Here is a 14,165-nt window from a genome sequence, read left to right on the forward strand (position 1 = left end):
ACTTGGGTGTTCCTAAGTGCTATGAAAATCTTCTGTTCTTACAACTTACATTTTCACTATACTGCAAGGAAGCTTGTTGGTTTTAGATAATATCTGGCCTTCTTTCTCTCCATTCCACACAGTAACATTTTAAGAAGCAAATTCCTGGGAAATCAGCATTACATCTGCAGGCTGATAGGCTGAGATGTAAAAGTTTCCTACTGCCTTTTCCTTTACCATTTTCTATATTCTCTTCCCCAGGATCCTTCAGACCACCACAGCAGCATTTCAAGATGGACCTAAGAAGTGCCACAGACAAGGAATAAGTTCATTATTGCAGGGTTTTGATTGAAGCTGGATGAGTTCACAACACAACTGGATACAGTTAGGGCAGCACAGCATTGATCAGTAGCTGGGAAGAGCTGTAATCTCACAAACTCATGTAATTACCCAAGATTTGTCATTGTTAAACCACATCTTGAGAGGGCCAACTACAGTACTTGTGTCTGAGAGAGCAAGAGAGACTAGTTTGGGTATGATTCTTTTTTCCCTCAGGGTTGATCAGAGCTAACTAACCCACCCCAATAACACTTTTGGTACCTACTGTTGACTTCATTTCATTTCTGGTACAAAGGAAAGTGAACACACGTGTAATTCCCAATAGCTGAGCAGAAAGATGAAGTCAGGAATTAAAAGTCTCATCACTAAATGCTCTGATTCTGAACAAGGTACTGCATAAGCCCTGCTTAGTGAAACAATGTACTTCCTAAGAAAATACCCATTGGCAAGAAACATTTAAGTAACAAAGTAAAACTATGGCAGCATACATTATGTAATAAGACCTTAGAAGTTTCACTTATAAAGATGTAGAAATTGTACTCTATTTAAATCATACATCAATTACTTGCAATTAAAGTCTACTTTATAAATGTATCCTGCACTAGCATCTCAAAGACCTAAGATGTCTTAATAGACATCAGCATCATTCTCACTTGGAAGACTACATCACATATCTTTCAGCAGGGAAACAATGACAGACAAGAAATTTCATAACTCCAAGCCTAGAAATATATTTCCTAACATTTTTTTGTATTTATTTGAACTAGGAGAATAATTGGCAGACTTGTCAATATTGTAGAAAGTACAAATGTAAAGGAGAACCATAGAATGATAGGTGAACTATATAGAACTATTTAAGTCTAGAAGCAACAATTGCACCTCAAAAGTGTTTACAAGTCAAATAGAAGATAGTGAACAAGAGAGACCCAAACAGCATAAGGACACAATCAACAGGAAACAATTCTTGACGATTCAGTGGTCAGTCACATCACTGTGGACAGGACTGTCCACAATGTAGCAAGGACTGCAGAGAGAAGTCTTAAGACTAAGGATGAAGAGAGAGATGATTTTGCAAGTATTTAGGAAGCACCTGATAAGCAAGGAGATGTGCAGAAAAATGTGGCAACATACCCTGGGAAAAAAAAAAAAAAAAAAAAAGGAAAACATTCCCTAACCAAGTGACACTCAACACAGGGAAATGCCACAGAGCACCCTACAGGATGACCTTAGCTCTGGGGTAATGCTAACCAGTTCTAAAAGGATCATCCACTGAGAAAATGCCTGATGGCCTCCCAGTAACAGCAGAAGAGCGAACGAAGGAAACCAGCACATTTTTTTGGTTTAGACACAAACTCGCACAGTTATTTTATGAAGCTTCTTCCAAATCAATGGTTTGTCTCCCTCTGAATTGGTTCCTTCAGAAGTGGAAGTTACCAAACTGCAAAACCTGTCAAGAGAGAGAGATCCCACTAACGGAAGTAAACAACAAATACTCAAACTGGTTCTTCATTTTTGTTCAGGCGGGCTTTATTATTAATGCAGCTACTAACAATTGGAAAGATGACTGCGTTTAAGTGACCCCAGCAGTTTTGCAGTTCTGTGGCGAGTCATACCCCTGTAACACGAAGCAACGCCGAGCCGCTTGAGTGCCTCACTCTGCCAGCCTGAGAAGCAGGGGCAGCATCCACCTACCTCGCGACGGCAGATGAACCTTCTAGAGCGTGTGAGAGCAGCAGAACAAAGATGCGGGATCCGCGCACGTTCCCGCCGCCCCCGCCGGCCGCCCCGACCCTTCCCGTGCGGGCGGGACCGCGTTAGACACCGAGCCGCCCCGGCCCGGCCACCCGCCCCTCCCCGCCGCCCTCGGGGACAGCCCGGGGGAGGCAGCCCGGCCCCCGCCGCCCTCGCCCCGCGCCCGAGGGGCGGCTCCGCACTCACCGATCCCGGGGGCCACATAGATGAAGTAGAGGCAGGACGAGGAGAAGGAGAAGAAGAAGATGAAGGCGAGCATGGAGCGGTTGGAGACGCGCAGCGCCTTCCGCAGCAGTGGCATCCTCCCGCCCGCCCGCCGGCCGCCGGCCGCCCCGCTCAGTCCCGGCCGGCGGCGCCTCCTTCTCCTCCCATGGATCGGGCGGCCAGAGGGTGACGAGGGGCGAGGGCAGCCCCCTCCCTCCGCTCCCGGCGCGGGGCTGGCAGGGGCGTGCGGCGCTTTGTGGCCGCTCCTGGTCTCCTGGCGGGGATGGGGGATGCCCGTCCGCCTCCGCCCGGGCTGAACGGCCGCCCGAGGGGGGGAGGGGCCCCCTTAGCGCTGCCGCGGGGCTCGGGGAGCGCTCCCGCCGCTCCTCACATGCCGCCGGGCGCCGCAGCCACCCGCTCTCCCGCCTGCAGTCCCCCTACTAGCGCCAGCAGCGGCGGCGGCCGCGGCAGCAGCAGCAGCATCCCCGCTGCGGGTGAGCAGAGTCACCTCCGCGCCGTGCCCAGCCCAGCCCAGCCCGGCCCGGCCCGGCCCCGCACCGGGGGAAGGAGGGGCCGCGCGGCCGCTGCGGCGGTTGTGGCGCGCGCGAGCCCCGGCGCGGCGGCGGCACTGCGGGACTGACTGCGGCGGGCGCGCGCCCGCCCGCCCCGCCCCCCGCGCCCCCCGAGGGGCCAATGGGAGGCGAGGACGAAGCGAGCCCGCGGCCGCCGATTGGCTGGTGCGCGCACGAGCGTTGGTATCGGCGGGCAGGGGGGGCGGGCCCGCTCCGCTCGGCGGGCGCCGCCGCCTGTGCGGTCACCTCAGCCCTGTGCAGAGCACGGCGCGACGGGGACGGGTTTCTGCCCTGCTCCCGCCCACTTTCCAGGGCTGGTGCCCGTCCTTCCCCTCCCTTCCTCAGCCGGCGCTGCCCCTGTGCCGCGGGGGGATGTCGTTGTGCTTCCAGCTGTTTTTAATGCGGAGCAGTTGGGAACGAGAGTCAGTTCTCTCATATGAGAACAGGCTGCAGGAGCTGGACCTGCTTAGTCTGGAGAAGAGCTCTGAGAGGGGAGCTCATGATGCTTATTGACATCTCAAAGGTGTCTGACAAGGGAATGGTGCCAGACTCTTCCCAGCTGTGCCCAGCAGCAGGAAGAGGAGTGATGGCCATAAACTAAAACACAAAAGTCACCTCAACATGTAAAGAGGAAGAACCTCTTCACATTGAGGCTGGCCGAGCACTGGAGCAGGTGCCAGGGGGGCGATGGAGTGTTTCTCTCCAGAGAGCCATTGAACACCCACCTGGCTGCAGTCACACTGCTGTGTCACCTGCTCTGGGGGGCCCTGGCCTGGAAGACAGTCCCTGCCAACACTAACAACTGTGTGATTCTGTCTTTCTGTGACCCAACAGTTCTCCATAGAGCACAATAAGAAGCATTGCCTGAAGGTTTGGCTATGCTTGTTCTTTAGGGTTTGCTGAATTTAAATGTGATGATCTACACACTCCATTACCAGTTCGCTCCCAAGGCCATTGCTTTAAAAAGGTATTTTTTGAAAGTTGGCAACAGAAGCTCCATACTGATTCACTGCTCTTTCTTGCTCTGGCAGTGAACTTGGCTGCCACAAGTTGCTGGGTCAGAGGGTTAAGGCAGTAATTGCTCTGTTTCTCTGGAGAATGCTGTCATGGACAGATGTGTGCCAAGGGGTTGGCAGCAGGCCAGGTCATGCCTGGGCACACTTGATATGGCAGCAGGGTCCATTTGCACAAGAATCCAGGTCTGTGTTGTTAGTCTGTGTGGAGTTTAGTCAGACACAGGGCAAAAAGAATGGAGATACTGAATTGCCCCACTCCTCGCAATACAGTTTTGTCTCAGTTGCTACACTTGCACTGTGGTCTTTATAGATATTACTAATAGCTTAATCTTGTTTCAGTAATCATCAAAGAATCGTAGAATGATTTGGGTTGGAAGGGACCTTAAAGACCATCTAGATTCAACTGCCCTAGCATGGGCAGAGATGCCTTTCACCAGAGCAGGTTGCTCAGAGCCCCATTTAGCCTGAACACTTCCAGGGACAGAGCATTCACAACTTCACTGCGCAACCTCTTCCAGTGCCTCACCATCCTCATATTAAATTATATTTTTTCTCATATATAATCTAAACCTGTTCTCTTTCAGTTTTAAGCCATTCCCCCTTGTCTTTTCACTACACGCTCTTCATCTTGTTTCAGTAATAACAGAGAGAAATTATTTTGTTCACCCAGCACGGCTTGTGGTCAGGTAGAGTTTATCCTTTAGACCGACAGGGCAACCTTGTAATTCCTTCAGTCACATTCAAACTGCTTTCAAACACTCTGCAGGCTAACATATCAGTACTTTTTTACCACAAATGTAAAAAACTTGAGTCATTTGACATGTAAACATCAGGTTTAAAAATAAAAAATGATTGGTTAATCAGTGAAGTAGTGGTGCAAATAATTGATAGTAAAAACAAAAGCAAATGCTTACGTAGTCAAAATCTTGCTGGATGCCGAACATTTATTTGTACAGTGGAATACAGTACTCACAATTACAATCTGTAGCCACATCATGGGCTGCCCTAATTATCACTGAAGCAGAGCATAGACAAGGATTTCCCAGTAAGGGTTTTCATAGGAGAGGGGAAAATTCTGTTCCTTCAGCTCTGAAACAGAGACTTGTCAGTTATATTTTGATGGATGTTACTGCAATGGGTATCCATGCAGGTTTTGGCTGGGGTGAAGTTAATTTTCTTCACAGTGGCTCGTATGGGAATATGTTTTGGGTTTGTGCTGAACACAGGGTTGATAATACAGATACATGTTTGTTACTGCTGAGCAAGGCTTGCACCAAGCCAAGGCCTTTTCTGCTTTTCGTGCTGCCACCATGTTGAGAGGACTGGGGGTACATGGGAGGTCGGGAGGAGACAGCCAGGACAGGTGACCCCAAATGACCAAAGGGATATTACAGACCATATGACATCATGCTCAGTATACAAAGTTGAGGGAAGAAAAAGGAATTGAGGGACATTTGGAGTGACGGTGTTTGTCCTCCTGAGCAACCTTTACATGACGGAGCCCTGCTGCCCTGGAGATGACTAAACACCTGCCTGCCCATGGGAAGCAGTGAATCAATTCTTTTTTTTCTTTTTTTTTTTTTTCTTTTTTTTTTCTCTTTGCTTGCGTGCACAGCAATTGCTTTGTCTGCTGAACTGCCTATCTGAGCCCAGGAATTTTCTGACTTCTACCCTTCAGATTCTCCCCCTGATCCCACTGGGGAGAGGAGGAGTGAGCAGCTGTGTGGGGTTTGGTGGCTGGCTGGAACTAAACTACACTAGCAGATAGAGGGGTAGATTGTGTGATGTATTTTGTCAGAAAATTGTTTCTGAATTGCCAGTAACAGCTATGTAACTTGATATATGTCATTTATTTTATTGAACAGAGTGCAAAACTAGCCATAGGAATACAACAAAATTTAAAGTTGAAGCTTAAGCTGACAGTAATATAGGACATGAACTTGGGTTTATGAAGCAAAAATATATTCTGCCTTTATGTCTTGTTGCTATCTCATATTAAAGTAAAATTTATTTCATATGTGATTTGGCATTATTGCTACTTTATTTTGATGTATTAAAGCTATTGATTTATTCTGCTAACTGGAATAACTGAGTATTAATTGACACTTGATTCTCCCACGTTCCACTTTTATTAGACTTTTTGATACAGTTTTAAATCTCATTCTATACTGTAAACGTAGGGAAGGACATCAGAAGATCAATTGTTGATGACAACTCACAGACTCTTGTCGATACAGGAGTGAGATCCATGGTGAAATCTTAAGACTGGCCCTAACTTTTGTGTGGAAGAACATTAAGTGGTGCCCTACATAGCACTGTTTCTGCATAAGTAAAGGCAAATGCTGTGTCTCCAGCTCAACATTAATTTTGGTTTGATAACTTGGACTGTTAGGTGCACTTTTTTAAGAGTTTAAGAGACTACCGTGATGAGCATAAGACAACCTGTGGAGTAGTATATTAACTTATATATATAGAGATGTTTGTGGAAGCATAAAAAAATGTAATTTTGGAAGATAGACATGTCATGTTTAATTCAATCTCCAGCAGCAGGAGACTGCAGCATAACTCACAGTTGTGGTAGATGACTTCACACAGGTGTCTGCTCTGATCATAATACTTAAGCTTCTGATCATAATACTTGAATATTCTTTAAATATTACTTTCTTCAGTAAAAAGATTACTGCACAATATGTATATCACTCCTTTGCTTTGAATAAGCAACAATATTGCACTTCACTTATTATTGTAAGAGGAAATTTCATTGGATGTGTATTGCTCTGCTGTGTTTCCTCCTGCAATGGAATTTCTTCAGAAAGTTCTTTAACAATTATAGGTTATTCTAGAAGAAGATGAGGACTCTTTCCTCATTCCTGTTTTCAATCTAAGCATCCAAAAGTGAATTTTCTATGGATCAGCAAACACAATATTCAAACTAGATCTCATGAGAGCAACAGCTGCAAAACCATCAATTTCTCCAAAGGTGCTATAAAAAACACTTCTGTCAGTCATCTCAGAAGTTTATATATTTCCTGAAGTTCAACAAATGCTGCCATAGAAAGTGCATATGCAAAATTAACAGGTTTCCCATACTCCATGGGCACAGTAGTGCATGATGATGTTCTGTTAACAAAACCAAGATACTGATCTTTTGGAGAAAAGTAACAGCACTTTTTTTTGGATGGGGCGGAGCGAGAGGTTTAATGATTTTTTATCTGGGTTGCTTCTGGAATGCATTTGAAAGAGTGACACCTCACACCATAGTGGCTTTATAATTGTGGACATAGGGTCCACAGGTCCATAGGTTTTCTTATTTTTTTAACTGCAAGCTGAATAATTAATACCAACATCATTCTGTCTTCCTTACACCCTACCTTTACATTCTGGTACTGTTTATTTGCTCTTTGGTTGCTGACTCTCACTTTGTCTTCACTTTTAGCTAAGCCAGACTAACTGCCCTATTTAGGCTGTAATTGACAGCCCAAGAAGCAGCATGATTCTTTCACTTTTTTTTTACAAGAGCTCTTTCCTACTCACACCACCTGTCCCCCAAACAAACCCAGTGAACTGCAGTCAAGGCACAAACCTCCCTTAGTTGCAAGCAATCCCTTTGGAGCCACAGGCAAAATTCCATGATCACCTTTCTCCTAACTACAGAGAATTACATTAAATATTCCCTGTGGTTTTGCTTCTTAAATCTTTTGCCATCATTGCTTCAGCTCTCTTCCTTGACTTTCCTGTTTTCCTTAATTGTAGTAATAAAAATTGATAAATGAGCATAACATGGTTTCATTATTAATCCTATGTGTAGCAATTACTTTGTTGGTATTTTTCGTAAATAGCTTTGGTTTCTCATTTATTTAGATTTAGCAGCGTGATTATTATTAGTCATACTTTGTTATACAGGGCAGCAGCATTCCAGGATCCTGCACAATAACTTATTATTAACCTTTCTTGTCAGGTCAATGAGGAGTTAAAATGCCTGGAGTTAAAAAGTTCAGGATAAGAAGCATGAGAAGAGGCCTGACAATTCCAAGAAAATGCACAGTCTGTGTAAGATTTTTAAAGATTAAAATAAAGATTAATTATGAATAAAGATTAAATCAAGTTTTGTCAGGGTGATCTAGACCCTGGGAGAGTTAGTGTTCTTCAGTGTGTAGCACAAACACATAAAACTCATACCAACAAATAATGAAAAATAAAACACCACACTTAAATTTTGGGTCATGTGACTCATTACATCCATTATAATCCCATTATTAAATCAAATGTCAGATTGGAAGTATTTTGAGAAAGCTTGGGATTTTCTTTTGTACTACAAAATCAAGCCTGAAACTTATTGCACTCTCATGCACATGGCATGATTCTTGGGGCTGTCGTGTGCAGGGCCTGAAGCTGGATTTTGGTGATCCCTTTGACCTCAGGATTACCTATGATTATGTGGTTCTACAATTATCATCTTGAGATTAGGCAATTTGTGATTTTTTTCTGCATCATGAATGCTATACCATATTATTGTAAGCATTTTATATGGAAAAGACAATATCTTGCATTAAATCGTGTCCATATTCCTTTAAAATGGTGCATGCACAGTTGTTGGAAATCTATGTAGCAAGGATAAGGTGTGAGTAAAAATTATTTTTATCTCTGTGTAAGTGCAGTATGAAGAAGGATTGATAAAAAAGTAGTTTTGGAAACCATGGAATTTATTTCATGGTAACTTGTACAGGTGAAAAAAAAATGCAGCGAGAGACATAATCATCTTTAATTAATATCAAATCCTTTTATTAAAGAAATCAGAATTTTAATGACCTGAACTACTGACATCAGAACTAGTTTGAAACCTCTATTTGCTGCGTTTGGATTAATAGCTGTTGCTTAGAACATTTTTGGAAATGGAAAGTGACTAAGAAATACTAAGAGAGGACTGTGGGATGAGCTTACACTCTTGGGCTCCTTCCCTAAACTCACTTTTAAAAATGTCATTCGAGTCTTGAAAACTAGAGCACAAAACTAAATCATGCAGTTTAGCTGGTAATCACTTCAGTGGGGGAATAAATTGATAGAAGATTTTCTGGAAGGCTTGAGGACTTTTGCTTTGCTTTGTCTTTTGTGGCTAAAATCTTATCCTTAGAGATGCAATTCCTTTGCATATATAAATAGAAACAATCTGGTCTCACTCGTTTTACTGCAATTAGAGAGAAAGCAATCAGAGTTTGTTAAACAGACTTCAGAGAAAGAAGAATCTTATGTCTTAGAAGACAGATGTTTTCTGATTAAGCTTTCTGTCACAGCCTCATTTAAGTTGCATAAGTCACAGATAACTTTAGCAAAGGTTACAGTTGTTGGAATTCCACTGTTCAGTTGTCAATAACAGCTTTGTTTAGTCTGTGAGATAGCATTTAAACAGTTTGAACCTTTTTAAGAGCTGAAGCAATGCTCTGTCCTCAGAAAAACTCCTCAGTGTCTTGCAAACCTAAATAATAATCTAAAGTTTTCCTAAGAGTCATCTTCCTACTTCTCTGCTTATGCTATGAAAAAAATAAGTGAGGGCTAAAAGTTAATAAGTGTATTTTCATTAATGCAACCTCATTTATGCAGAGGGTCATGTAGTGACAGTTGTGTAGAGATAGTGATGCTGCCATAATTGTTGCTTACACTCCTGACTACAAAATTTCCATTTATTTGGCTATCCTTTAAGTAATCATTAATTTGTTCAGTTTTATAAAATAGTTCTGTCTAAAGTGCTTTTCCCAAACCTAGGAAAAACTCTCTGTGCAGGGGAAAAAAAAAAAAAAAAAAAAGAAAGCAAAAATCCTCCAAATTCTCCACATCTCTTGGTCCTCGAGTGAAAAAGAGCAAGACCATTTGGTCATAACTGGATTTCCCTATGTTTTGAAAGCGAAGTAGCGGCCTTTAATATTTATTCTGTTTGCGCAGTCATGGGCATGAACACTTTCCCAAATAGTGCTTGATGCAGCTGATGTCTTAGAAGAAATGAAATTCTAAAGATTCTGTCCTGACCAAGCATTCGCCAGCCTCTCAGAATTTCAAGAACTGACAGTAAATATATACTTGGCAAAAAAAAAAAAAAAAAAAAAAAAAAAAAAAAAAAAAAAAAAAAAAATCAAATATTGTAACAGCATTGCAGTTACTCCTTGGGGAAGTAAGGCATTCTGCCGTGAAAGAGTATTATATATATTGTGCTGGATACAAAAACCACCCAGACTGAAATTCTACAAGTAGTTTAAAAATTCCAGTGAAATTTCCAGACTACATAAAGGAAGACTAATCTTGAAGGGCTGTTGGATTTTTTTTGTTTGTTCACTTTTTTGTTTTGATTTATTTTGTTGTATTTTTAAACATCATATTGAGTTCTAGATTTGAAGTAGATTTTGAATCACGGTTTTAGGCTACCTCTTTAGGGTTAGCTAAAACTGCTTCCTTCAGTGGGTAGCTTTCTTTGCTGTATATTTCTAAGTGTGTTTATGGATTAGCGGTGATGTGGTGCATTATGCCACAAGACCTTCTTTCCAGTCTCCAGGCCATAGCATCACTTACAAATATTAAGGCTGAAGAAGGCAAAAATAGCCTTTGGCATAACCTACAGCAAACTGAGACTGTTTGTAGTACTATCCAAGGGCCTCCAAAGCACAACAGGTTGTTTTTCCTGCTAGATTGCTTCCTCTCCCAGAGACAGCAAAGAACAAGTATCCTATAAAACTCTAAGGCAGCCTTAGGATAGCCATCTATTCATATCATTTATTGCTGGGTACCTAAAGGTCCCAGTCATAGAAGAGAACCCAAGTCCTATGGTGTGTAAAAATGAAAAAAGGAAAATGATCCCTACATCAGGAATTTACATCTGTTTTACATTTAGCACCTGCTGATTCCATTGTGGGGATGTAGGCATATGCTTGTATGCCTACATCTTGCAAAAATGTGACTATTTTAATTTATTTCTCAATGCTGGTAATTTATCTTGATCTGAAACACAGTGACAAAAATAAAGTCCATGGAGCTCCATATACTTAATAAGAACAACTGAAAACTGCTGAGGAAATCAGTCTGCCAAAATCTAATTAGGGGCTCTAATTGTGTATTGTTGCTCAGAGAGTTTTTTCACAAGTGAAAACTTGTTAAGATTAATTTTTCCAAGTGCCTGCAGCAAAACCAGTAATAAATGTTGAATTCTTATGAGCTATGATTATGAAATTATGTTTTGTTTTCTCAATATAACAAAACCACTAAGGTATTAAATATTTAAATTTATTTAGGAATAAATATGAAAACAAAAAACCAAAAATAAATCAACTAAAGCACCAATAGCATCTTGGATCTGAACATTTTCTAACCAAATGTCTACTTGTTCTCCCCAAGATATTTTGACAGAATACATGGCAAATATTTCATGCAAACTGAAATGAGGAGACAATAAAAAAAATGCAAGGAAAATGGGTTTTGTGTTTCAAAATGCTTTTGGAGAGAATCAAACAGATTGATGAATGAGTATGAAGTTATATTTAAATTTAGGATTAGTGACATGGAACGAAAGGCACATAAAGTCAGATAACAGGCAATCTGGAAAATAAATTTTGTGATAGGGAGAGTTTTTTTCGTTTGTAATACCTTCTATATTTGTAAGTAACTGTTCTTTCTAGCTTACTTAGCATATATTTTCTAGCATGCATTAGAAGAGAAATCTTGAGTTTTAAGTGATGGTAGAGAATAGGACTTGACAGCCTAGGAGGGCAAGATTACTTATTAAGTTACTATGTACTACACTGAAAGACTAACATCTTTCTGTTCTTTCTTTTTTCCTGTTGTGATAGGGATAAATTGGTTATTGTATTTACTTTCTATGTTTGTAATGACTATTTCTACAGCTACCCTCTTTATATCATTGGGTATCCTCCCCAGAGTTCCCCGCTGATTGCCTAAACAAAAGTTTTCAAAGCTTGTCACTGAAATAAAGCAACAATAAAGGTAACAAAGGAAAAAAAAATGCAGTTCAACTTCTGTGGAAAACAAACAAAGATTCACAGGTAAAAGTTTATGTTGGAGAAACTGCGCAAAGTGACCAACGAATAGTGACATAATTACCCAACATTTACCGGGCGTGTTACTTAAATTTTAGACTTTTCTGTTTTCTTTGTTTCATCTTTCTTTTTCCTAAATTGTCTTTTTAGTAAATATGGACGGTCATAAAAAATAGGTGAACAAAATAACCTTTTGAAAGCATTTCATCTTGTAACAAAAAATAAAATTATATAATTTATATTGTTTGTGGTTCAACAGAAAATACTTTCTTGCTTTAGTTTCCTGAAAATCATGTGATCATTTTAGTTATTCCTGCATTTTGCTTTGGCTGAGTTCAAAATTCTTAGCTGATGATTTTAGAGCTCCTTATGTTCAGCTAAGTCTAGAAAGAGTTTAAATGACCCAAATTCTTTAAGAGTCAACACTAAACTATCAAATTTCCAGGGCTGTTCTCTTTAACCTAGAGGCATAGGAGATTTATAGAACGGGGGAGATCAAAATATCCAGAAAATATGTTTGCATTCCTGTTGCAGTCCTGCAGTGAATTTATGTCATTTGTTTCATTGATAGACCGGGAATTAAGTCAGAAATATTCTTTTTAAGTGTTTTATGAGAAGACTTTCCTTTTTTAATGAATAAATTCATGATTACAGTTCTGATAATTCCACCTTCAAAAAGTATAGTTTAAAAAAGTACAAGAAGAAGTGAAATAAAGATAGGCTGATCTGTGGGTGGCTTTTGTACAAAGGAAACTAAATGGGTCAGGATACTTCATTTTCAAAACCAACAGCTAGGAGAAGGCAGTTAGTGTGTGATTATTCCTTTTTTTTTTTTTTTCTCCAAATGCAGAAACTAGGAATCCTCCAAAGAAATAATCAGACTGCAGGTTTAAAGCATACAAAAGGAAGTATATTTTCATGCACTGAAAAATTAAATTTTGAGAAAAATAAATCAGAGCCAGAGGAGATGCATTTAATAATTACTGATGAACTCAATGGTTTGGTCTGAATTTCTGGTTCTAGTAACCCCCAGCCTGCTGATCACCCTCCTTCTTGACATAACTTCTATATCTGGGCCAGCACAGTGAGCTAGGTGAATCCAGACTATCTGGGGCATTTCAACTTTTTGTAGCATAAACAATCACAGCAAGATAATCAAGTAAATAAACACTCAGTTAATGGAATTCAGCTTCATGATATTTTAGCTCTGAACCAAAGTCTGTGAAATATTTACTGCCTTGGGCATAATAGAGATTTTTCCACACAAAGGAGCTATATCATGAGTCTTTTGGGCCACACAGATCTGTAATATGGAGAGCCCAAATTTCAGTGGAAGTTATCAGACAACCTGCCCTCAGGAGCAGAAAAGTAGGGAAGAAGTCCTACATTTTGAAGCAGGACTAAATAGCTCACAGAATTTTTACCCAGCATTATTTTTGCTCTTGGAATCCGTCAGCCATGCTGTGACTTCTGTGATTAGATCAGTCCTATGCTCATTTTTAAATATTTTTATTTGAAAGGATCAGCAACTAATAAACTGTATTACCCAAGGTTATAATTATTACAGTTTTACTGGGTATAAACAGAGGTTAAAGACTACAGTTCACAGTGAATAATTGCATTCAGAAGACACAACAAAACAATGCATAAACAATCACTTCAAAAGATGAGGTTGCTTGTGAAAGAATGTCTTAGAAAGGGAAGCTGTGGCTAAAGCTCAGGCTTGCAATCCACATGCTTTTGCAACAGGTTGGACATTAGGAAGGCTTAAACTAACTGAGTATGTGTGCATTTTTAGATCCAGCAAATGGAAAATGCTCATTACAATTGCATAAAAAGTCTAAGTCAAGGCACAGGATTGTCTATTATAAAAAAAATAAATAGGCCTGCCTCTTCCATTAACACAGTTTCTTGACACTCTGGCACTTCTTCCCTATAGATTTGCATGTCTGATAAGTCACCTTTGTGAGAGCCATGCACAGTAATAGGATACAGGTATCTACAGCATCTAGGTATCAATTCTGCTAAGCTGCTGCAGATGCAATCATCTTTTGCCTGAGTCTGAGGAAGTTCAATGACTTTTCAGACAAAATAGTGGTTAGTTTTCCAAACTTCCGTAAAATACCAGAGCAACTTCCCTCCCATACCTAATACAGAAATCCCAGCAATACAGTGACATTAGTTACTGGCATTAGTCATTAAAATTAAAAATTGAATTTAAACAATAATAGTTTTCAGTGGCTACTTTTTAATTCAGGAGGATCTTC

At 40.8% G+C, this 14,165-nt stretch overlaps 1 protein-coding gene across 2 annotated transcripts in view; it reads right to left on the minus strand.

Annotated features, from left to right (window-relative positions):
- B4GALT6 (beta-1,4-galactosyltransferase 6) overlaps positions 1 to 2,371 on the minus strand; it is a gene marked incomplete at its 5' end in the record, with an annotated part of 28,458 nt that extends 26,087 nt beyond the window's left edge. Inside the window, one exon of one of the 2 annotated variants that reach the window (XM_083865196.1) lies at positions 2,257 to 2,371. In XM_083865196.1, the coding sequence (XP_083721322.1) occupies positions 2,257 to 2,371 (115 nt within the window). Of the gene's footprint in view, positions 1 to 2,010; positions 2,109 to 2,256 lie in introns of those variants that run through there. The other variant, XM_083865197.1, reaches the window with a different exon arrangement.
- Positions 2,372 to 14,165: the final 11,794 nt, after the last annotated feature.

The sequence above is a fragment of the Zosterops lateralis genome, assembly GCF_965231275.1.
Source record: "Zosterops lateralis genome assembly, chromosome: 1".
Taxonomy (NCBI): domain Eukaryota; kingdom Metazoa; phylum Chordata; class Aves; order Passeriformes; family Zosteropidae; genus Zosterops; species Zosterops lateralis.